General features: G+C 36.6%; 1 protein-coding gene across 5 annotated transcripts in view; it reads right to left on the bottom strand.

Annotated features, from left to right (window-relative positions):
* Positions 1-24020, bottom strand: part of LOC150081835 (E3 ubiquitin-protein ligase CHFR-like) — a 352893-nt gene that overhangs the window by 21425 nt on the left and 307448 nt on the right. For all 5 annotated transcript variants that reach the window (XM_090378929.1, XM_090378930.1, XM_090378932.1 and 2 more), the window contains exons 14-16: positions 21156-21226; positions 12340-12532; positions 3010-3085 (exon numbers count right to left, since the gene is read on the bottom strand). In XM_090378929.1, coding sequence (XP_090235055.1) covers positions 3010-3085; positions 12340-12532; positions 21156-21226 — 340 coding nt within the window. The remainder of the gene's footprint in view (positions 1-3009; positions 3086-12339; positions 12533-21155; positions 21227-24020) is intronic.

Below are 24020 nucleotides of genomic sequence, written 5' to 3'. Positions count from 1 at the left end.
TTTTTGCACCATGGGAAATACATTTTGTTTCTGTTTTTAGTTTAATTTTTATTTTATTTATTTATTTATTTTTTTTTTTTTTCCCCTCTCTAGAGTGGGCCCCCAGAGAAATCTGGCCCACCTTTTGGCAACATCAGGTGGTTCAGAGTCTCGTATTGAGACAGTACGTGCTCCATTGGGACTGGCCCACCTTCCCGTGGTGTGGACGAGTACCCAGAATCATCTGTCCAGGTGACTGATGCTTCTGGGTAGCCAAGCGGTCAGAACATAACAACAGAACACACACAAACCGACGTCACACACATCTGGTCCATTTGTAGTGATACTGTTCTTCACAGAGATACGAGGCGGAGTTGAACTCACGTTCTAGGAGCCGCCCTTTACAAAAACACATGTCCACACACATGTCCAGTACCCTTTGTACTTATAATGTTGATGTTTATGATGTAACAATAGAGGGGGAGATTACTTAAGAGACTAAATAGCAAAGAAAGATGAAAGACAAAAAAGGTGTTTAAAAAAAAAAAAAAACATTATAAAGAGAACTGTTCCATGCCCTCAAGTAATCTAACAGCTTACAAAGTGAAATCAGCAAGAATTAAAAAGCTAAATATGTATTGGAGGGACATTAAGTGTACTCAGGTGAACTACGGTCGTTACTCTAGCCCAGAGGTTCCCAAACTTTCTCGGTTCACGGCACCCTTAGTGTCCCAGTAATATTTTCACGACACCCCTAGGCCAAAAGAAACACCTAACACAGTGGTTTTTGACCTTTTAATAATCCGATTCCATCTGTGTATATATATAAAATTATAAAAATATGTTATACAATAGTTATTATAATTATAAACAAAATTGCAATTCACAATACAAATTATATATACTCATATTCTTTATGTAGAGGTACTAAATAAACATCAATTATAGATCACCACAAAATTAAAAAGATACGGTACAATGGATACCATACACCTTTTTATAATGTAATAAATATATAAATTTCAAAAAACAAAAGTTTAAATAACTTAAAACCAAATTACATGGCATGAATATTGGAATGTTGTTGCAGCATCCTAGTGTGCCCCAGCACCCCTGTTGAAAACCACTGCTCTAGCCCCTTTAGAAGGGCCCTGGTTAGCATAAAGTTGGAGAAAAGGAAAGGGAAATAAATAAATATACTACAAAAAAAGTTCTATTTAAAAAAAAAAAAAAAAAGCCCTTAAGGTGCCCTGAATTATGGAAATAAATTCTCAGGATATCACAAAGTACTTTACTTATATAAAGTTTCAAATCTATTGTTCACAGTCTATAAATCAAGTTTTGTGGATGTTTTCTCCTCCACTTCTTTAGTTATTGTAATCCTGTTGTTATATTATAAATAATTTCCAAACAAAAAAAAAATAAAATAACGAATAGATTCTAAATTTAACACAGGTGACACGTTTTCAGTTCAAGTATTTAGTTAAAGTGAGCATGCGGTCATGTGTGGCGACAGTGCAAGAATTTACTCCTGTTAAGTCCCTCAGTTTTTATGAGTAACCCAACAACATCTTATACTCTTGGATTGCTAGAAAGGAAGCCCTTTCCAATCGTGATATCCATTTCCATTCGCTCTTTCAGGTAAAGCACCTTTTTACATTTTTAGTATTGCATATTGCCTGCCTTTGTCTTGTTGCATATAGCTCTTGAACCACCACTGTTTAAGATAATTCCTGGACAAGGCCAAGGATTACAGAAAGAGCTTCTGTAAATACAGCAATAGTCGACATATGTTTACAACCTCCAACAGAGCTAATTAAGGGTGAGCATTGTTTTTCCTTCTCTCTCTCTCTCTCTCTCTCTCTCTCTCTCTCTCTCTCTCTCTCTTTGATAATGGTTGAAGCTAGCAGTGTGCCCATTGAAAAAATATGTAGCGTATGTCCAAAAACTGATATTCTTACAATTAAATGTATTAGTTGTGATCAGTTTTTTGGAGGCTGCTGTGCCTCCTTGAATATCAAAAAGCTTAGCAAAGCAAAGAAACAAAATTTTATTTGCCTTTCTTGTGCAAAACAACAGGACACCTCAAAAGAATCAACTGTTCTGGTAAACAGGGGTGAAGACATTCAAACTACAGAGAAAATTTTATCTGAAGTAATGGACCCCCCCCCTCTCTTTCTGCAAGATTGTGGACCAACACAACTCCATCATACACGGAAGACTCAATTCAAGACAGTCTTGGTTGTGATGCTTGCCCAGAAAATTGTAGGCATGGAATACTGACGTTTTCCACAAGCAGCACGCTGAAGCATCACCTGCAGTTACAGTTACTAAAAATAAGCTTACAAAGATGCTCAGCGAGTCCATGGAACCTATCTTACAGCAGATTAGTGCTGAGATCTCTACAAACTTCTTCTGACCAACTATTTCCCATCTATATATTCATATATGCCCTGCAAGGAGAAACAACCTGCTTAAAGAGCAAAATCTCAAAATCCTACACAGCATAAAGCGACTGATGGAGAAGATGGATAGCCTGGAAAGTCACACCTGCAAGAAGAATAAGGGCTACAGGCCACGTTCCCCTCAGTCATCCTCTGATCCACCAAGTGTGAAGATTAGCAAAGCAATCAATTGCTCTCTGCATCATGAGGTCAATTACACTCCCACCTCAAATAACAAAGCCAGTTTTCAGTCCAGTGAGAAGTCCTGTCCTGTGTAATCAGAGAGGCAAGTGCCTCTCTGATTACACAGGAAGATGTAGCGGACAATTGTCAGAGCTCTGCTGCCTTTGAGGCTTCGTCCCTCTCATGTCCGGAGATTCTTCATGTCTCATCATATCCTCCTCAACCTGCTTTTATTTCAATCACTGCTGAGCAAATCATCAGCGAAAGCTTAAGAGAAAAACAAGATAGCAGAAGTATCCCAGTAATCCTAACATTAAATTATTAAAACATTTTTTGGTGATAAAATAATTCTACTTTTCATAATGTTCATCATTTAAAATAAATAAATATGGAAATTTCTTACGCTGCATGACTAAGTTTATGATGCTGAGTACGGCAGTTCCTTCCCCAGTAACAGTCTGGACGAGATACCACTGAAACTTTAAGTAAAATTAATTAGTTTTATCTTAGTTATTTACAATTCATAAACAATAATAAATAATTCTAATAAACAATTCCTAAGTATAATTATACACACCATTCTATTTAGCCACTAAGAGAAACAGATTATAACTCGAGAAAAGCAAAATTTAATATACTCTGTGATCATAAAGCAGTTTGATAACAGTAAACCTGTGGTATACAGACCCTCAACAAGGTTTCTGTACACAGACACCAGAACTAATTCTCAGGACAATGACTGGCTTATTCAATGAAGCTGAGCATCTTGGTCTGGTACATCTTGATGTATACTATCCAAAATGGTGTTCTGGAGTAGGACTGGGGCTCCAGGTTGGCCACAACAAAGTTTCCATTGTACTGTCCTCAAACCCTGCATTACTGATTGAGTTATGACCTTACACATGGGGCACATATCCTAAGTCCAACAGTCCCAACAGGATGAGAAGGTGTAAGCAGAGATTTGGATGTCACACTACGATCAAGCTTTCCAAAAATTCAGGCACTTCCTCCTTTTATATTCATGTTTGATAAGAAAGGCAAAAAATGGAATGTTAGCAATGATTGGACAACTAGACCTGTAATTTGACAACAACCATCACTGTATAACTTTTGAAGTATTTGATAAGTAGGGACAAAGTCAGATTTTTATGTTGGAGAGGTGAGGTTCATGGTTCAATCAATAAAATGGAGAAAATTTTGTGAATTGGTAGCGAGAGCCTTGAGTTTGCAGAATTTGGAAAATCTCTGTAATACTTGTCAGACAGTCAGCAGTCTGACAAGTATTATAGAGATTTTCCCATCACAGCAAAAAAAAATGGATATCTATGTGTGATGCTTTTGGCAGGAGTTTTAGTTTAAAAGTATACTGTAACAATAGTTGCTTTTATTGAAGTGAAAGAAGCAATTCAGTAACTTCATACACTCAGACTCTGTACAGGAGATGCTCCAACAGCAATGCAGATGACTTGCAATATGCTGTTTCTAGCAGACACACAAACCTGACACCCAAAATTTACTTTAGACATGCGCACGATAGATTCAAAGTAAAGTGCAACAATCTGGGATCTGCATCCCAGATGTTTGATGAGATGGCATGAAGGAAGTTCAGGCCTCTCATGCAATTTGTTCACAGTCAATAAATGGGGTGTAGAAATGTGAACTTCTCATCAAATACAAACCCTGGGAATTTTGTCTCAGAATTTTGCTGTTGGAATGGCAATTTGTCCAAGCTTAATTGTGGTTCGTGGTGAAGGTTCCATTTGCAACAAATATGTACAAACAGTTTTCTGATATAAAAACCTGAAACTATTAGCCAATTCACAAAAGTTAAGGCTGCCAATAACTTGCTGAAATCATCAGCTGAAAAATACTAAAGTAACCACCAAAGGGCAATGTTCACAGTTAAGGAAATTTAGTAACAGAATTAACTTTGAAGCAAAAAAGTGAAACACTTAAAACTGATCCCTGGAGAACTCCTTCCTCTTGACAAAAAGGCTGAGAGAGAATGGATCTACACCAACTTGGAATCAGCAGTTTGACAAAAAAATTTGTAATAAAAACTACAGGATAATCCTTAAGACCAAGATTATACATATCTTTTAAAATTACAAATCTCAAAGCTGTGTCATACCCTTTTTCCATATCAAAGAATACTGACATCAGGTGCTTGCATTTGAGAAAGGCATCTTGATTAGATGTTTCCAGTTTTATTAAATGGTGGAGTGCTGACCTGTTCCTTTGGAAATCACAATGCAATGCATACTGAAGGAGGTCAACTTCCAAATACCATATGAGGTGTGTGCTGGCCATTTTTTCAGGATCTTGTAAAAGCAACTAGTCACAATGATAACTGTTTGGGATTTCTGGATCCTTCCTTGATTCGGGAAGGCAAGTTTCCTTAAGCCAAGACTCTGGAAAATGCTCTTCAAGATAGATTCTGTTGGGGGGGGGGGTTGTTATTATTATTTAGGAGCATTAGAAACTAAGGCCATATTGCTCTGGGGATATGCGGTGGTCATTCCATGACCTTTCCGCATCCTTCATATTTGGTGGGGGGGGGGGGGAAGAGAGAGAGAGAGAGAGAGAGAGAGAGAGAGAGAGAGAGAGAGAGCGAGCGAGAGCAGGACACTGCCATCATTGTGATGACAGATGTTTAATCATCTTATAATGGATGTTATCTAGCTGATGGCACTTACCTTGTGGGGGGGGAGTGCTGCTTTAAGTTCCTGGTCTGTAAAGGGTCAGTTGTAGGCTGTTATTTACATTTTTGTTTAAGGGCCATAAAACTCTTGGGAGTATGATATTTCTGAAGATACTTTAGCGAATGTCTTTCCTCAAGTATTGTTGGTGTAACATATAGTTGGACTTCTCTTTAATGAACTTCCATATAGCGAATTTTTCTATTTGGCAAATTTTTTTGATTTTCCCTTGGTCATTACATTGAAATTAGTTTCTGTATAACGAAGAAAATTTCCATATAATGAACTGATTTTGAGAGACCTGGGTATACATTGTTTGCACCTCTGAGCTTTAGGCAATAGAGCTGATGCATGAATTAATAATTATAGGAGAGAGTGATTTTCCTTTATCTCAGAAATTCATCCATTGTTTTGCAGAAATGAGTCATCACACACTTTCCCTAAATTTCACCAGTCTCTGTTTACATGGTAGATACAAGTGGTCTCTAAATTAGTTTTGTTTTAGCTGCTGTGCAAGTAACCTTACAATGTCTAAGAGGAAATTCTTGAGTATAGTGGAAAAAGTGTATGTGCTTAATAGTGCAGATCGGAGGCATTAAAAAAAAACCAGAAATGCTTTAAAATTTGGGATCCTTGCCAGTAGTGTGTCAACCATCCTGAAAAAAAGTGTTTCTATCCTCAAACTGTTTGAGGAAACTGGACCCAGTTGGAAGCATGTGAAATTGTGCCTGTATGAAGATGTAGAAATTTTTAAGTGGGTGAAGTTGATTCGAGACCAAAACATGCCGATATTAGGGACATTAATAACAGAAAAGGCTATGAAGTACGCATTTTTTCTGTGGCATAAAACATTCCAAGCCAGTTCTGGCTGGCTAGACAAATTTTAAAAGTGCCATGGCTTGCTCGAAACAGTTATTCCTAGTGAAAGTGGAGTTGTAATCAAAAAAGACTGTACCCATTGGAAAGGAACAGTTTTGAAAACAATATGGAGGACTACAAGCACAAAGACATTCAACGTTGAACGAAACAGGTTCATTTTTTTTAAATGTTTGCCGAACAAGAACACAGACTTTTAAAGGTGATAAATATTTAGGTGGTAAAAATAGTAAGGAAAAAATTAGTCTTGGTTGGTGCAAATATGGCTAGTAATGAAAAACTGAAGCTTTTGGTAATACGCAAAAGTAAACAACTCCGATGTTTCAAAGGAGTAGTCATTAGAGTTGAACTATAAAAAATCTTTGATGACAAGTGAAATTTTTGAACAGTGGATTTAAACTTTTGAGAGAAAGATGGCAAAAGAAAACAGAAAAATCATGTTGATTGTTGCTGCTCTGCCCACCTTCACTAGGTAATTTCGAAACTTACAAGTGTGAAGCTTGTTTTCTTGCCTCTGAATACCTCGTCTTAACTACAGTCTCTACAGCCAATGGACCAAGGCATTATCAAGAATATTAAAATGCACTACCGAAGGCACCCACTGAAAAAAATTATACTGAGAATAGAAATCAACCCACCACAGATAGTTATAGATTTGTGGATCTGCATATCACAGTTGGCGAAAGTGTGGAGTCAAGATGTGATGGAAACAATGATTACGAATTGTTTCCAAGTTTTTCTAAAAAGCCAATTAACAGCGATGAGAGGTATGAACTACTATAAGATATTGGGCAATCTTGGGAAGAACTCCAACCAAGAGATTTGATCAATGGAGAAATTGTTCTTGATGAATTTTTAAGAGTTGGTAATGATGTCATAGCAACTGAATATCCGAATGACTCCAACATTTTAGAGAGTATTCAAAGAACTAGTGACAATATCGACGATGAGTTGGATGAAAATGAGGGCCATAATCATTTCACCTTCCAAACGTGAAATGTTGGCAGCATTTGAAACTTTGCATCTAGGCTTTCACGGTGTGAAGAAAATGTGCCAGAAAATATATTTGGGTGTGTAAACAAGTGTGAACATTTTTATGAACGATGTATAGTAAAATCCAGTGTACAACAAAAAAAATAACCAAATATTTAAAGAAATAATTATTAAAAGTGTACTAATATATTTGGCACATCATGTAAGTAGCCATTTCTTAATATGTATGTGTTAATAAATTAATTGTTTTAAAATGTTAGAAAATTTATTCATTTCCACTTCCCACCTTTTAGTATATTTCTAGATGTTGAATTACAGTATTCTTCATTGTTAGAAAGGTCATATTTCTTTATAACAAAATTTCTGTTTAACGAATTTTTTCAAGCAAACAATCGATTTTGTCATATAGAGGTCCAACTATATTTTTTATTTTTTTCTGGATTTTGTCCCAGACCACCTTAGAATTTGCTGCCTTAATGATGGAAGATATGAAAAGAATCCAAGATGCTTCTGCATCTGATGTTGAATATAACCAGCTTAGAAGTGCATACATTTGAAGGATATTAGGTTCTGTGGTAGGATATCATTTATTCCTTTTGTTCCTTTCTTGCTGCTGTGCATTCTACATTCCACCATTGTTTTGGAAATGGTGGAAACTGATTGGACACCTTTGGAATTTCAATTGCTGCTGCTGCTGCTTGGACAGTGCTTTCTGTGATATACTTCACTGCTTCATTGACTGTTCCTGGTTGACTCTGGTGATGTTAAGCATTACCAGATGTTTAAAACATTCTAGTCACCTGATCAAATTTCCACCACAAAATCCTTTCTGGATGATGTGGTCTCCCATTATACAGGGTGGATATCAAGGGAAAGTGACTGTTTCCATATAGATTTTTTTCAACCTCCCATGTACACACAGGGAGAAGAGAATTGGAACAGACAGAAGGATCAATGGCAGATAGAAAAACCAATGGCAGTAAATGTATGGGGTAGACATATGGTAAAAAGTATTGGTTCCCACATTTAGAAGGGTGAGGTTCTTATTTTTGAGCACATGCTCTATAATTCAACCCCTACCATCGATATCTGCACTAATCACAAAGTACTACATCCACTAAAATCTCCTAGTAATAGGGCATGGATGGAAATTGCATGATAAGATCATTAAGGTCTGCCTGGGGGGTGTCATTTCCAGGTGGTAAATACATAAGAGCAAATAGCAGGAGGAAGGGAACCCTACTATGAGAAGAGAGCCCTACTATGTGAGCTTAAGCAAGAGGGCCTTGGGCCCCTCTTGCTTATTCTGACTCTCCTTACTATTTCGATGGAATCTATAGCAATTCCATTGTAAGAATTTGAATGTAATCATTATTTAGATTTTCTGGATCTATCCATGGACTTCCAAAGGGCTAAGGGCTTTGTTTTTTCAGTCTTGGGTTTATCCTTTTTGGGAGTATGGATGTTGTCTGATATTCATTTCTTTCTCAGCAAAAAAGTTCCAAGACTGAGTCTTCTATCACCTCTATGTCTATTTGTTCTTGTGATTGAGATGGGGCAGTTTTGACTGCTTTCCCTTGCCACTCACTTTTGGCAGAGGTGGTGCAGCAGATTGGTTGGTTGGTTGGTTGTTTTAGGTTTTATTGGCCAAAGCCGAGCCATATAAAAGAAAACGTTTATATTTTTATATTTCAGTGATCTAAAAAATTAGGTCACTATGTCAAGTTGTATAGAAATAAAGATATGCAATACCTTTATAAAAATGGTAACTTTTAAATACGTGAAAAAATATTTAAACTTTTTAGATAACTAAAAACAGCTGATAAATTTATATTGTTGCATAAAATGTGACTGAGTGTATAAGGCTCAGTCAGATGGCTAAAAGCAATAAAATATAAATGATGTTCGTTCCTGTAAAGTAGCCACTCGGATAAAATATGTCTTACTGTTAAAAAAGGTGTCACATTGCTCACACATAGAAAAATCATGAAGCCTAAGAGAGGTTCTGGGGGCACCGCCCCAGATGTAGAAACAATATTCCATGGTCAGATTTGTGATTTCTACAGAGTCAACAACTGTTTGGAAGAAAACTAATGCTGAGAGCAAAAGAGAAAACCCAGTTTATTAGATGCAGAGGAAACAATATTTGTAATGTGCTTTACGCACAAGAGAGATTAGCAGTCTAGGAGCAGAAGAATCCTTTTTGCGAGATATAAGACAGGACTGAGTTTTAGAAGGATTGAAATCTTTGCCCTACTGGAGAATTATCTGGAGATCAGCATTTAAGGATTTGTCAGTGGATACTCGAGAAGTTGAAGCTGTTTGAGAAGGGCAAGGTTTCTCAAACTGGAAAGTGGAATGCAATGTGCTATCATCAGTAAAACTATGGATAGGATTTCCAGTCAATGGAAGAAGGGCATTAATATACAAGAGGAAAAGAGTGGGGAAAAGAACTAAACCTTGGGGAACTGTTTGTTTGTTTGTTTTGGGATTTATTGGGCGCATCGGCAACTCTGACCATAGTGCGCCACCTTGGGGAACACCAGCATTAGTGGACATGAGTGCATGAGTGTAGCTTTGAAATTCTGGACCATCACCCATATTCATCAGAAGTTAGAAGACAGAGAGCCGTCTACCATCACCTGGCGCCTCCGTAGCCAGGTGGGTAGGAGCAGCAGTGCATAGCACACGCTTCTTGATTAGAGCAGTGTTCGAGCCCATGACCACCAAATACGGAGGATGCGGAAAGGTCAGGGAATGACCACCGCATATCCCCGCAGAGCAATATCGCCTTAGTTGCTAATGCTCCTTAAAAAAAAAAAAAAAAAAAACACCAAAATAACCAAAACCTACCATCACCTGTAGTGAGCAGTTAGAGAGAAAACTAGATACCCCGTTACAAAGAACAGCTGGCAAATAATAGGATGGAAGCTTATTTAGAAGACCTTTATGCCCAACATGACCAAAAGCCTTTGAAATGTTAAGAGAAATGGCTTGAGTTTCACCAAACTTTTCCATTGAATTTGTCTATAGATGACTATAACATAAGCCAGTATATCACCAGTGGAACGACACTGGCAGTCATTGATCATATGAAAGATTTCCAGATAGTTTTAAGAGTTGGCAGTTAATTGATTTCTTCATTACTCTGGAAAGAGTAGAAGTAATCGCAATGGGGTGATAATTGGATGGAAGGGATTTTGTCATCCTTTTTAGGTACTGGCTGGATATGAGTAAATTTCCAAGCAGAAGCAAAAAACACCTTTGGAATAAGAAAGTGAAAAAAGACGACACAAAACAGGAGTAAGCTCAGGAGTGCAGGTTTAGAGAACAAGTGGAGAAATACCATCAGGACCTGGAGTTTCCTTAGCATCAGATTCATCAAAATCCTTCTGACGTCCTTTTGATGGAAGTCCACAGGAGGCATTGAATGGAGTGTGCTGGGAATGGTTTGAGGTGATTTACCAAGATCATCAATACATGAGTTAATGTGGCAACAGAACCATCTGGTTTTGTCAGAGGGGGGAACAGAGATGGGCAAAAATTGCAGCCAATAGCTTTGGCAAGAGACCAGAATGCTCAGCTACTATTTGAATTAAAAGCAAGTTTTCTACTCTTATCCTGTTCAAAATCTAGTTTGGACTGATTAATAACTGCTTTACAAAGTATAAATAATACTTAATAATTTTTATTATTATGCAATATCACTTATAAAAACGTAGTACTAGAAATAGTTTATAATAAAAATTCTGAAATATTATATGATTTCAGAGAATATAGCCTTAGTGGTTTGCATTAAAAATATTGTGTTGAAAGGGGTTCACGATAAAAAAAAAATATTACATTGAAAGGGGTTCGTGAGTCAAAAAAGGTTGGGAACCGCTGCACTAGGACAATGTGCCTGCTCACAAGTCTGTCATTGCCATGGCTGCACTGCATGAGTGTAGCTTTGAAATTCTGGACCATCTTCATCAGATCTAGCATCATTGGAATTGGACTTTCACCTGTTCCTAATTTGAAACAGGCATCTATTTTCCCATTTAAAGTGACATCATTGCTGTAGTGGATGCATTCCTGGAATTCCAAGAGAAAACTTTCTTTGCAGCTGGAATCAATGCATTGCAATATCGATGGCAAAAGTGTATTGACTCCAAAGGGGCTATATGTTGAAAAGCAACATGTTATCTGACCACTAAAATAAACTTTTCATACTGAGGCTATGAACTTACCTCAAATACTCCTCGTAGAATGTTTTGTTTGGCCAAGGCATATATGGGAGGCCATCATATGAAACCTATTAGTGAATGGTATAATCAGCTAAATCAGCCAATCTTAGGTGTAGGGAGTAGAACACACTTCAGAACACACTTATATAGTCATGGGATACATAAAATTTTGGCAGCCTAGCAAGCTGATAAGGCCACGCAAATGCCAAACTAAAGCCTGAATAAGACAGCTGACTCAACTATAATAGGTTGAAAACAGTGTGACAGGGAATATAATTATCTGGCACCATATTTAGTCTCCAACATGCATTTAAGCTTTGTAACCTAATGTCACATGCTTTATTCTGAAATGGTTTATTTTGATATAGGTTATCCCATTTTGGTGTAAACAGGTATTATCATATGGGGTGATGCCAGAAATTTTGGATTTTAACTACATAACTTAGAAGTGCAATGTTAATGAATTGGTTAACATGCTCTAGATATAACAATTTTAAGAAGTTGAAAACACCAGAAGAAATTGTTCAATTGTATTATCTTGATTTGTATAAATCATATGAATAGTCACCCTACAAGGTTGCCATTCGAACAACGGAATTAAAGGGAGTGTAGTGAGGTGTAAGTGGCAGCATGCAAAATCCATTTCAAATTTGAATTGAGCTGTGGTATGGGTTTTTGGAAGTTTTATAATTTTCAGAAAATCATTTGATATCTTTCTGAGCTAAACACAGCCTTAAAGGGTTGACTGTACTAATATACCACTACAAATTTGGCATTCTTAAACTTGTTATCCTAATTAGGGGAGGGGCATGCTTTATTCTTATGATTTGGACGAATCAAAATATATAACTGAACAATTTCGTCTGATGTTTTCAACTCCTTAAAACAGTCATATCTAGAGCATGTTATATAATGGTTTAAATGGAAAAAAAAAATTACCTGGTAAATTATGTACTGGAATTTCACATCTGTAGGAATAGGCCAAAATTCTAAAATTATCAAGACCACAGGAGTAGCAAAGAACTGTATCAGAATTAACATTTATGGTACATCTGTACTCTCCTTTATCAAGACGTAATAAGCATTCTTTTAATAAATCATGCCAGCTCATATTTTTATTTTTCAGGAATTCCTATGAGAATAAAGAATTACATGATTATAATGCTGTAAAGTAGCTAATAACACAGAATATCATAAGTTCTATTTTGTTCAAATTTAAATATTGAAAAATAAGCAACATAACCCCAGGGGCTCACATCTGGTGAGTATGGGCTTGGCATACCCAGGGTCCTGAGCTGGATATCATCATTCTTTTCTTCCTTGGTGATTTCCTTCTACTTCTTTCTCTCTCTCTCTCTCTCTCTCTCTCTTAGGATAAATTAGAATTTTTTTTTTTTTTTTTTTTGGCTGTTGCAGCAAAAGCCTCAAGCTTCCTAGCACCATATGGCTAATGATAATAATAAGGGGGATTAAGGCAAAGTAGCACGCACTGATTATAAATTAAGTAGGTTACAGGATCTCAATTACTAAGAAATGCCAATAAAATGATGAGAGTAAATAAACAAATAAACTATCAACTGATTAACGTATATTTTCAGAGGTAATATGAATTAAGTTTTTTTTTTTTTTTTCACTTTGAGTCTGTAATTCAAAATAATTCAGTCATTCTTACTCTATTCCTTCCTTTCTCAAAATGACAAAATTCCCATGTGAGAGAGAGAGAGAGAAAGGAGGGTGGGATTTCAACACAAGAATGTACCTATGTTTTTCCTCTTTGATTATACAGCTGAACTACCCAACCTGATCTCTGCCAAATCTTAGAATTTTCTGGATTTCAAGTGGTAATTCAAAAAAGAGAACAGAATAGAATAAAATAAAATAAATAAATACTACATTTCTATACTTAAACTTATTGTACATTGTACTGAACAAGTATGTAACTGAGAGAAAGACAATGTAATCTATGCATTGAAATGTATTACTATATAGTTTTCAGTATAATAAAAAATAAAACATTGCATGCAATTTAACACAGCAAAAACTATATCACCTAGTTAATACAACATATATACATGCAAAAGCACTTGGACTATTTTGTCCACTTCTATAATTTTTCCCATCAGCAAATTTTAAACTGCAAAGAAATTGTAAATGGTCTTAATACCCAAAACAGAGCAAACTCTTGCAGCACAAGTTGCCTAGGTATCGCACTACTTTCAAATAAATGACATCAATGAAAGAGTGGTCTACTATTTATTTGTGGTCTCATTTATGGTGAGGGAACAATAACTCTTGAGGATGGCTGTCATATCTCATCTTTTAAATTAATTAGAGAGCAGTCTTTTGGTGATGTTATTTGTTTGAAAGTAGTGCAATAGCTTGGCAATTGCACAGGATGATGCTCATTTGCGAGTACTAAGACCATTGCAACACTCACTGCAGTTTAAAATCTTTGGCTGAAACCACAAAAACAGACCAGGAGCCTTCATTTGTATGTAATTTGTAATTATATAATCATTTTCCCTTTCAAAATATACCATATACAGTTGAGGAACCAACTCCAAAAGTTTCACATAACTGCTTCAAAGTCCCATTGTTCAGTTTCTTTAATCATGCAGAGATAATGACCTGTTTGCATTTGAATCACCACAGTCCTCTGGGCCACCTGCTTTCCTGTTAAGCAGCATACAGGCAAATACACACAGACAAAAAAGCTGTGTCTAATCACAGAGCAGCAATTTTCATCCAAGTGTACATTTTGGATGAATCCCAAGATCCAAAATTCTGAGTAATCCATCATTAAATACTAACAAGTTGTGAATCTTGCTCACAAATAGCAGTAGACAATCCAATGACTTTCAAATAAATATAATGTGGTCGGGGACTCAAAACTTTCAGAGACATAATAATAAAACTATTATGTCTCTGAAATGAAATCTGGACATAGCACAGTCAGCTCTGACTCAATGCGTGAGCAAATAGCCAATCTGAGAATCAAAATTGCCAATTCTCAGGTGGTTTGCTAGATTCAGCTACTTTTCAAAAGATAGCTGGAAAATGAATGGGTACAGATAATAGATTGCTAGATCTGGAGTTTCAGTTATAACAGTCAATGCATGTCACTGAAGCAATAAATATTTCTTCTTTCATTGCTTATTCTTGCATTAAAAAATAAATCAATAAACTATGTATATACCACATAAGAGATGGTCATAAATTAAAAATTAAATATAAATTAAATCTACTTAATCTAATGCAAGCCAGAGGACCATTCTGTTTCATTTTAAGTTCACATAGTTCTCCTTCTTTGAAGTTATCAAGTGTCTATAACTGGCAGTTAAGAGAGAAAAATTCCTTAGCTTAATTACAGGTGGTCAAGTTTTGTGAAAGTATTTTTAATTCATTTTACAAGGTTTTGGTTTGGTTTGGATTTTAATGGTGCATTGGCAGCTAAGGCTATAATGTGCCAAGTCAACATTTTACAAGGGAATCGACCCTTGTCAAACTTTTGCTTATGTTGTATAGAATGTGTTTAGTAATACTTCTATGCAAAATTTAATTTTGGCTGCTAGTACAAATACATATCAATTGACACTGCTGTTCTTAGATAAATGTTATTAGTGGAGTTCGCCAGGATTCAGTGCTGGGCCTGTTGTTGTTTTCAATATTTATTAATGTTATTGATGATGGCATTTCAGGCCCAATGTCTAAGTTTGCAGATGATACAAAGGTTAACAAGGTGGTTAATGACAGTAATCAAGGTATGCTATTGCAACAAGATCTAGAAAATATGACAGATTAGCTGAGAAATGATAACTGACATTTTACACTGACAAATGCAAGGTACTGCACAAGGTACTGAGTAGCAGTAATCCCAGATTAACATATCAACTGTGTGGTACCACACTCAAGGTAGTGGAAAATGAAAAGGATCTGGAGGGGGGGGGGTAACTGTAGAGTCAGATATGAAAGTTCTCTGAGCAGCACAGACAGGCTGCCATGAAAGCTCATGGAGTTTTCTCAATGATATACAGGAATTTTGCTAGCAGGAATAAGAGGTGATTATCCCATTGTATAACACAATGGTTAGGTTGTATCTTGAGACTACATACAGGTCTGGAAGACTCATTTTAGGAAGGATGTGAACCTGCTGGAATAGGTAGAGAAGGGCAATGAGATTGATGAGGGGAACAAAAGGGTGCTCTTACTAAGAAAGGCTTTGGTTCTGAAAATTGCAGTGTCTGGAGGCACTTCATGGTGATCTAATTGAGGTGTTTGATGCTTTGAATAGATTAAGCAAGTTCAGTGCTGATGGCATTCTTCCTCTTGCTCAAAAATATGTGCATGAGAGGGCATAAATTCAAACTGAGGAAAGGTGTTTGCAAGATAGATGTGTGGAAATCTGTCTTTAGCCAGTGGGTATTAGCATTAGGTAGAGATATATATGCAAGAAAGCAAGCTTATACAGCATCAGCCAAAAAAAAAAAAAAAAGTTTTCCATTTCACACAACATCCATTTGCTCCAAAAGTTTGTCCACTTCTTCCTTGAATTTATTTAAGCTATCTACTTCCACAATATCAGATGGAAGTTTGTTCCAGCAATCAACTATGCACTGGCCTAGTTAAGGGCAAATTTGCACACATCTATTCGACAACTGACTTTCCTCAATTTCAGTTTATGCCCCTCAAGGTTTGTAATCTGAGCAAGAGAAAGAATCCCATCAGCATTGAGCCTGCTCAATCCATTCAAGACCTTATACACCCGAATCAGATTACCTCGCAGGTGCCTAGTCTCTGGCTGCTGCAATCTGTAGAGCTTAAGCCTTTCTTCGTAAGAGCACTCTTTTGTTCCTCTCACCAGCCTTGTACTCATCTAGCAACTCTGCATCCTTCCTAAAATGAGGCTTCCAAACTTGTATGCAGTACTCAAGGTGTGGCCAGACCTTATGCAACGGGATAATCACCTCCTTATCCCTGCTAGCAAAATTCCTGTATATCATTGACAAGACCCATGACCCGCTTTGGCAGCCTGTCTGCACTGCTCGAAAACTTCATATCTGACTGCACAATTACCCACAGGTCTCTTTCATTCTCCACTACTCTGAGTGTAACACCATACAGTTGGTACATTTCTCTGGGGTTACTGCTACCCATATGCAGTACTTTGCATTTGTCAATGTTAAACTTCAGTTGACACTTCTCAGCCGATCTGCCCAACTTTTCTAGATCCTGTTTCAGTAGCATACTGTCATTAACAACACTGCCATCTGCAAACTTCAACATTAAGCCTGATAGGCTGAATAAATTTCAAGGGGTAGTTTGAATAAATTCAAGAGAAGATGGACAGGTGATATGAAAAGTGTTGCTGGTTTTTTTTTTTTTTTTTGGTTTTTTTTGTTGATGCTGTTTTTTTTTTTTTTTTTGATTTGGTAGTTGTTGGCGCATCGGCTTCTGTGGCCATATTGCACCTCCCAAGGTTTTTGCAGTACTTTGATCCAAGCTCGAGGCGGGAATCGAACCCGCGACCTTTGGGTTGCCGGTTAGGTGCTTTACCCACTCGGCTGTTGATGCTGTATAAGCTTGCTTTCTTGCATAATTTGTTATGTATTTGGAGTGTTTCTGAAGAGATGAAGTTTTGTAATTTTGTAGCTTGTGTGTTGGCAAGTGTTTAAAAATAAAAACAAGTGCATACACTCACCTATTAGGTGGTTACATGCAACACCCTCACAAACTGTAGTATGCTGGATTGTTTTGTGTGTGTGTGTGCACATTTGGTTTGTCTATTGGTGTTAAATATATCTCCTGTAGGTAGGACCTAATGGCACATTTTATGATATTAGGTCAAAAATCATCAATGTTGGTATGCAAACCACAGCAATTTCACTGAATTAGAGTATCTTGTCTGACTTGTGTGATAGAAAGTGTTGTTTAAACACAGCCCTATCATTTTTTTCCCTTTTTATCTTCAGTGTCCAAGTTAAACAATGTGTCTGATAAATATGTCAACCAAAACAACAAACACAATACTATTAAAAAACAGTTTTCTAATCTTTCTTTCTAATTTTGCCGGACTATCAACTGCAAGCACCCCTCTTGCCATTTCTAAAAACAGAAGTACTTATTTTAATCAACATAAAATAGAGAATAATAATTAGTTCAGAACAAAACATTTCCTATGCACTAATGTAAAAGATTTTTTGTCTTTTAAACTTATTCTGTGGTCCTCTGCTGCGTCTTTCCTTACTATTCAAATTTTGTCTCTCAACTATAAAGTTATATTTTCAAAAAAAAAAAAAAAAGTTGCTTATCTTGTCTGTGTTTACTAAATAAAACTATAAAAAAAAATTAATTTCAACTGTCAAACACCTGTTAAACTCCTGTACAACAACCCAGCATTTGTATCAATGATTGCTTCTGTCTTTAAAAATCCATGCAAAAAAATCCTTCATATCCCAGTGGCTGCAAAAACGGTTTAAACTGCATAGACAATGTAATTGTATTAACTTTGCAACAAGTTGCCTGGTATTGCACTACTTTCAATCAGAAAGTCTCACGGAAACAAGCAGACAAAAACAGCTGTAAAGTTGTTCGATGTGAACTGTTATGCATATTAGGAAATCTGAATTCTCAATGCTGTAATATAGCTAAAGCTATCTTTTTTGTCCTGAGTGTTGTTGATAGAGATCACACACTATCTGATAGGCAACCAATTAGTTCTGAAATAGGCTGTCATAGCAGCCTCATTTTTTAAACAAATACTCAAACTTTTAGCAAGGCCATATGGTTAAGTTTGTTCTTCTGTGAGATTTAAGACATGGATAATGGATGCAGGGATGGTTTAAGAGAAGACAGTGGTTATCAATGAGCATTGTTTGTCGTAGACTTATGTTACTAGCGGAGTCCCCCAAGATTCAGTGCTGGGCCCATTGTTGTTTTCAGTATTTATTAATGATGGCATATCAGGTTTAATGTCTATGTCTGCAATGATACAAAGGTTGGCAGGGTGGTAAATTTCAGTAATCAGGGGTATGCTACTGCAACGATACCTTGTGGGTAATTGTGCAGTCAAACACAAAGTTCTCTGAACATGCAAACAGGCTTCTAGGAGAGCTCATGGGATTCAGTCAATGATACACAGGAATTTTTTTCAGCAGTGGCAAGGAGTTGATTAATCCATTGTATAAATCAATGATTAGGCTGCATCTAATGATGCAGGCTAATCGATTCCTGATTTTCTGACACAGAAAACTACAATAAGTACCAACTAGTCTGCAATCAAGTCACTAGGGTGGTTAGGCAAGCTAGGTCAGATTACAAGAAGTCTTTGGCTAAGAAAAAGTAGTAAAGAATTCCCTGGTTATGTTAACAGTAGAACCAAAGGATGGTCCACTGGATATAATTAGCATAACTACTGATGATCCTGTACCAGTTTCTGACAAACTGAATAAATATTTTGTACTTAGTCTGCATTCACACATGAAGATTTAAGGGATAGGAATAGCAGAAATATAACAAGTTATAATTAGGGGTGATATGATTTCTCTTCCACTTTCTATCAAGTTATTGATAGAAAGTGGAAGAGCAAAAGAGGTAAGAACCTTTGACCATAATTATGAGAGTACCTTGGATTCAGGGTAGGTACTTCTAGACTGGAGATGTGCAAATTTCTCTCCTATTCACAAAGGGATGAGAGTCATCTGCCAACTAGTATTGCCTGGTTACACAGAGGGGCAGCATTCCTCCATGTGGTGTGGGCACCACACCTCAACCCCTGCTTACATTGGTTCACATGGGTGGTCACCCACAGTATGCATGCACATAGAGTTATACCCAGGATTACTAACAGTCCCACCATTGCGAAGGTGCAAGCAGAGAATTTGGCTGTCACAGACCATCCGGACATCGCCGAAATTGGAAGCAAGCACAGCTTGTCTGGCATGTCTGCAACGGCCTCAAGGACCCATTTGAAATGACTTTAGAGTCAATTCATTGCATTTTGCCCTGCAGGGGAGGACTTTTACAGATCAGTTACCAGCCACACATGGAGGTAGGAGCAGTGCCAGCCACCCTGTCAAGCGGTAGTGTGTGGTGGTAGTATGTAAAAACAGAAAATAAAAGAAAACATGGTTAATTTTGTTACTAATCTAGTAAAATGATTTTATTTATTAATGATTAACTAATTGTGTATAACAAGGAAATGATTTTTCAGTTCACGAATAAACAAATTTGCTTGATCACAAAATCACTTGGCACCCAAGGTGCAATAAACAGAGTCAATTTGTCTAAACAATCGTTAGAGATTACAAAAGCTTATCATGTACATCTTTTTTGAAGGCCTTTCCCAGGGGGAATTTTAAATTTATAAATTGTATTTAAAATTTTCAGCTTTTCAAGGTTTCAACATGGTTCATGATAAAGCAATTAAAACATAATATAAACATAAAACAAAAGCTATAAAAACATAACATTTCAACCCAACTGTGGGAAGCATCTTTTTTTTTTTTTTTTTTTTTATTACTCCAAAACAGCGGAAGCCTTACAGAGGAGGAATTTGACCGTAGAAATATAGTAATCCTTCTATTTACAATCTATACACAATGTCAGGTATCAATATACAATTTCAAATATACAAAGTCAATTTACAACATATACAATGCATATCATGCGTTACAAACCATTTGCATTTTAGCAAAGCTGTGGTAACAGAGAAATTAGTATTTCTAAGCATTATGTTGTTTTCTTTTCTTGATTGTTCACATTAATTAATTGAATTAATTGCTTTGTGTTATTATACTTAATTGTTATACCAAAATTTTTTTTTTTTTTTTTTTTCTTTTTTATACAATTGTTATTACTTAACTTAGTTCCTTGAAGAAAAAGTAAACAAAAAAAAAAAAAAAGGATTTTTTTTTTTTTTCCTTTTTCTTTTTTTTTTCCTTTTTGTTAAGGCTAAGTATACCTATCTTTATAGTATTATTATTGTTGTTATTATTAAATTAATCATTTATTTTTATTCTCTATTAGTTTGATTGAAAAACCTTTGTAGTTCTTTTTTGATATTAATGTTTTCATATAGGATATCAATGTTGGAGTCGTTCAGCAGTTTTGCAGTTCTGTTGAAGTAGTGGAATCTGAGTTGATCCGTTCTGAATGGCTCTTGTGCCAGCATATTTTGTCTTCTCAAGACTCTTGGAGGACAGCTGAAGTTGATGAGGTAGAGCAGCTCGGGGGCATCGAGCTTGCCAGCCACTAGATGCATTAGGAATTTGCAGTCTGCCGCAGCTCTCCTTTGGTAGAGTGGTATAATCCCAAAGTGAATGCACCATTCATTGTAGGATTTTGTGTTCAATTCCAACCTAGATTTGTACACCAGGAATCTGACTATGGATTTCTGAATACGTTCCAGTTGTTTTATAAGAATTTTGGTGTGAGGATTCCAGATTTGAGAGGCATATTCTAGAATTGGGTTGATGATCATTATGCAAGCTGTTTTTATGAGCTGTACATTAGTGAAATCAAAGCAGATTCTTTTAACCAGTCCAAGGGATCTTCACACATGAAAGGATTTTTTGCTATTGAAACAAACTTCGTAATATTCCCATGAGGCACAGCAGGGATTCAAAAGGGTTTTTTTTATAGTTTTTGTGTGGACAAAAGTTAAAAAAGTACTGGGAATCTTTTTGACTGCCGCACCTAAGAAATAAGCTTCAGAACATCAAACTAAGAGACTAAATTTTTTTTACACTGTCCCTTACCTGAAATACACTTGATTCATACTGATTATTATTTATTATCTTCCAAAGACACTTTTCTTCAAAATTAATATCTACAAAAAAAAAAAAAAAAAAACAACAATAATTATATAATAGCTAGTTTGACTGCAAAAGATATCATGTAAGTCAAAACAAATCATAGGTATTCAGTAATGATCATAATGAAAAATCAGTGCAACTTAAACATTTTATTCCAAAAAGTAGTAGTAGTAATAGAGGTATGTGATACAAGAAAGTAAGCATATAAGCTTATGCAGCATCAGCCAAAAAATAAAAAAGTTTCACACAACCATTCCCTCTAAATGTTTGTCCAGTTCCTCCTTAAATTTATTTAAGCTATCAACTTCCGCAACAGATGGAATTTTGCTCCAGCAATTAACCACCCACTCGTTAAAGGCAAATTTCCCCACATCTATTCTGCAACTGTCTTTCCTCAATTTGAATTTATGCCCCCTCAGGTTTGTAATCTGAGCAAGCAGAAGAATTCCATCAGAATTCAGCATGCCCAACCTATTCAAGGCCTTATGCACCTCAATCAGATCACTTTGCATGTGCATAGTCTCCAGCCACTGCAATTTGCAGAACTTAAGCCTTTCTTGGTAAGAGGACCCCCCCCTTTCATTCCCCTCACCAATCTTGTTGCCCTTCTCTGTACACACTCAAGCAACTCTACATCCTTGCTAAACTGAGGCCTCCAGACCTGTATGCAGTACTCAAGGCATGGCCTGACCAATGCCTTATACAAAGGAATAATCACCTCCTTTTCCCTGCTAGCAAAATTCCTGTATATCATTGACAATACACCATGACCTGCTCTGATAGCCTGTCTGCACTGGTCAGAAAATTTCATATCTGACTTCACAATTACTCCCAGGTCTTTTTCATTTTCTACCACCCTAAATGTAGTACCACACAGTTGAAACTGTTTATCAGGGGATACTTCTAGCCATATGCAGTACTTTGCTTTTCTCTCAGTGTTAAACTTCAGTTGCCACTTCTCAGCCCATCTTCCCAAGTTTTCTAGATCCTGTTGCAGTAGCACACTGCCATTACTGTCATTAACAACCCTGCCAACTTCATATCATCTGCAAACTTCGACACTGAGCCTGATACCTTCATCAATATCATTGATAAATATACAAAACAACAGTGGGCTCAACACCGAACCCTGTGGGACTCCAATAATAACATTAGTCCACGAAGAGCACCGTCGACTGATTACCACTCTGTCTTCTGCAATGCAACCACCCTTTTATCCATTATAGCAACTTACCCTTAATACCACGCTGCTTCAATTTATATAGTAATCTTCCATGCACAACAGTGTCAAAAGCTTTCTTGAAATCCAAGTATATAATATCGAAATTATTTTTTGCATCTAGTTCCTTTGTAACCACATTATAGTATCCAATAAAATTTGTCAGACAAGACTTTCCCTTAAGAAACCCATGCTGTGTCTGAATTATTGCTGCAGTCTTGTTAAGATGATCCTGCAATGCATCTTTAATCAGTGACTCCATTATTTACCCAGAACAGAAGTTAAACAAACTAACAGGGTAGGTGTACAGAAACTTTCTGGAAAACAACATGCCTGATTTCTTGGATGACACGCCACTGATCATTCATCAACAAGCACACTTCATGCACAATGGCGTTCCCGCACATTTCAGCCACCAGTTGGTCCACCTCTACCTATCCACCGACCACAAAGTTTCCTGGTCGGTGGATAGGTAGAGGTGGACCTACTGCCTGGCCTCCACACTCACCTGATTTAAACCCACTAGATTTCTTCTTGTGGGGCCATTTAAAGTCATTGGTGTATTCGACTCCAATAGCTGATGTCGAAACTCTCCACAATCGAATTGTGGCAGGTTGTGAGACAATACGAAACATGCCAGGAATTTGGCATCGTCTTCACGAGTCCATGAGACGTCAATGTGAGGCCTGTATTCAGGCAGAAGGTGGACATTTTGAACAATTACTCTAAGGTGATGTGAACAGTTAAGTGTCATAGACAGACCTTCAAAACTCGGAAACCAAGCATTTCCGGAACTAAGTTGCTATAAAATATTTTTATTGTCTACATATAAGGAACTCATTCCGGAAGTTACGCCGTGTATTTATGAGACACCTTGTGTATGTACACACACACACACACACACTGGCCTCGATTAACATGATTAATTCGTCCCGCGAGCGCATTGCGCAAAATGGAAACGCATTAATCGAATGTAATAATCAATAGGAAAAATTATAATTGGTCCTTAACCTTCTGAAATATCTATAAAGAATTTAAAAAATACCTTTTAAATAACTTTTTAACTGCATACAATGTAAAAGATAATGAAAATAATTATGAAATTAAATGTTTATTGCATAAAACAGCGGTTCCCAAACTGTGTGCCACGGAATATTTTAAATTTTCGAGGTAAACACAGCGATACTCGACATCTGTTGGACACTGCGCGAACTATTAGCTTGAGGTAGTTCACAGTTTCAACATTTCTTATTAAGTTGTTTGGACCTAACTACTGAATGGAACTGTTAAGTATTTCTTTTGGTCTAGGTATGCCGTGAAAAAATTACTAAGAGGGAGCCATGAACCGAGAAAGTTTGGGAACCTCTGACATAAAATACACAATGAAGAAATGACTGTTGCGGAAATATTTGAACAGTGTTGACTTTCTCTTTTCATCAATTGATTTCCTATAGCTGACAACAGTCTTCTCTGGGCCCTGGCAAAATAAATATCGCAGAGAACCTCAAACTTTTTGTTTGAGATTCTCTGCAATACGAAAGATTTCATCTAGTTCTTTTACCGTTATCTCCTTCGTGGTAACATTTTCA

This window comes from Mastigoproctus giganteus, chromosome 8 (genome assembly GCF_048544385.1).
Source record: "Mastigoproctus giganteus isolate SK-2022 chromosome 8, ASM4854438v1, whole genome shotgun sequence".
NCBI classification, from domain to species: Eukaryota; Metazoa; Arthropoda; class Arachnida; order Uropygi; family Thelyphonidae; genus Mastigoproctus; species Mastigoproctus giganteus.
The sequence above is the reverse complement of the archived record's forward strand: the minus strand, read 5'-3'. Positions and strand labels throughout refer to the sequence as shown.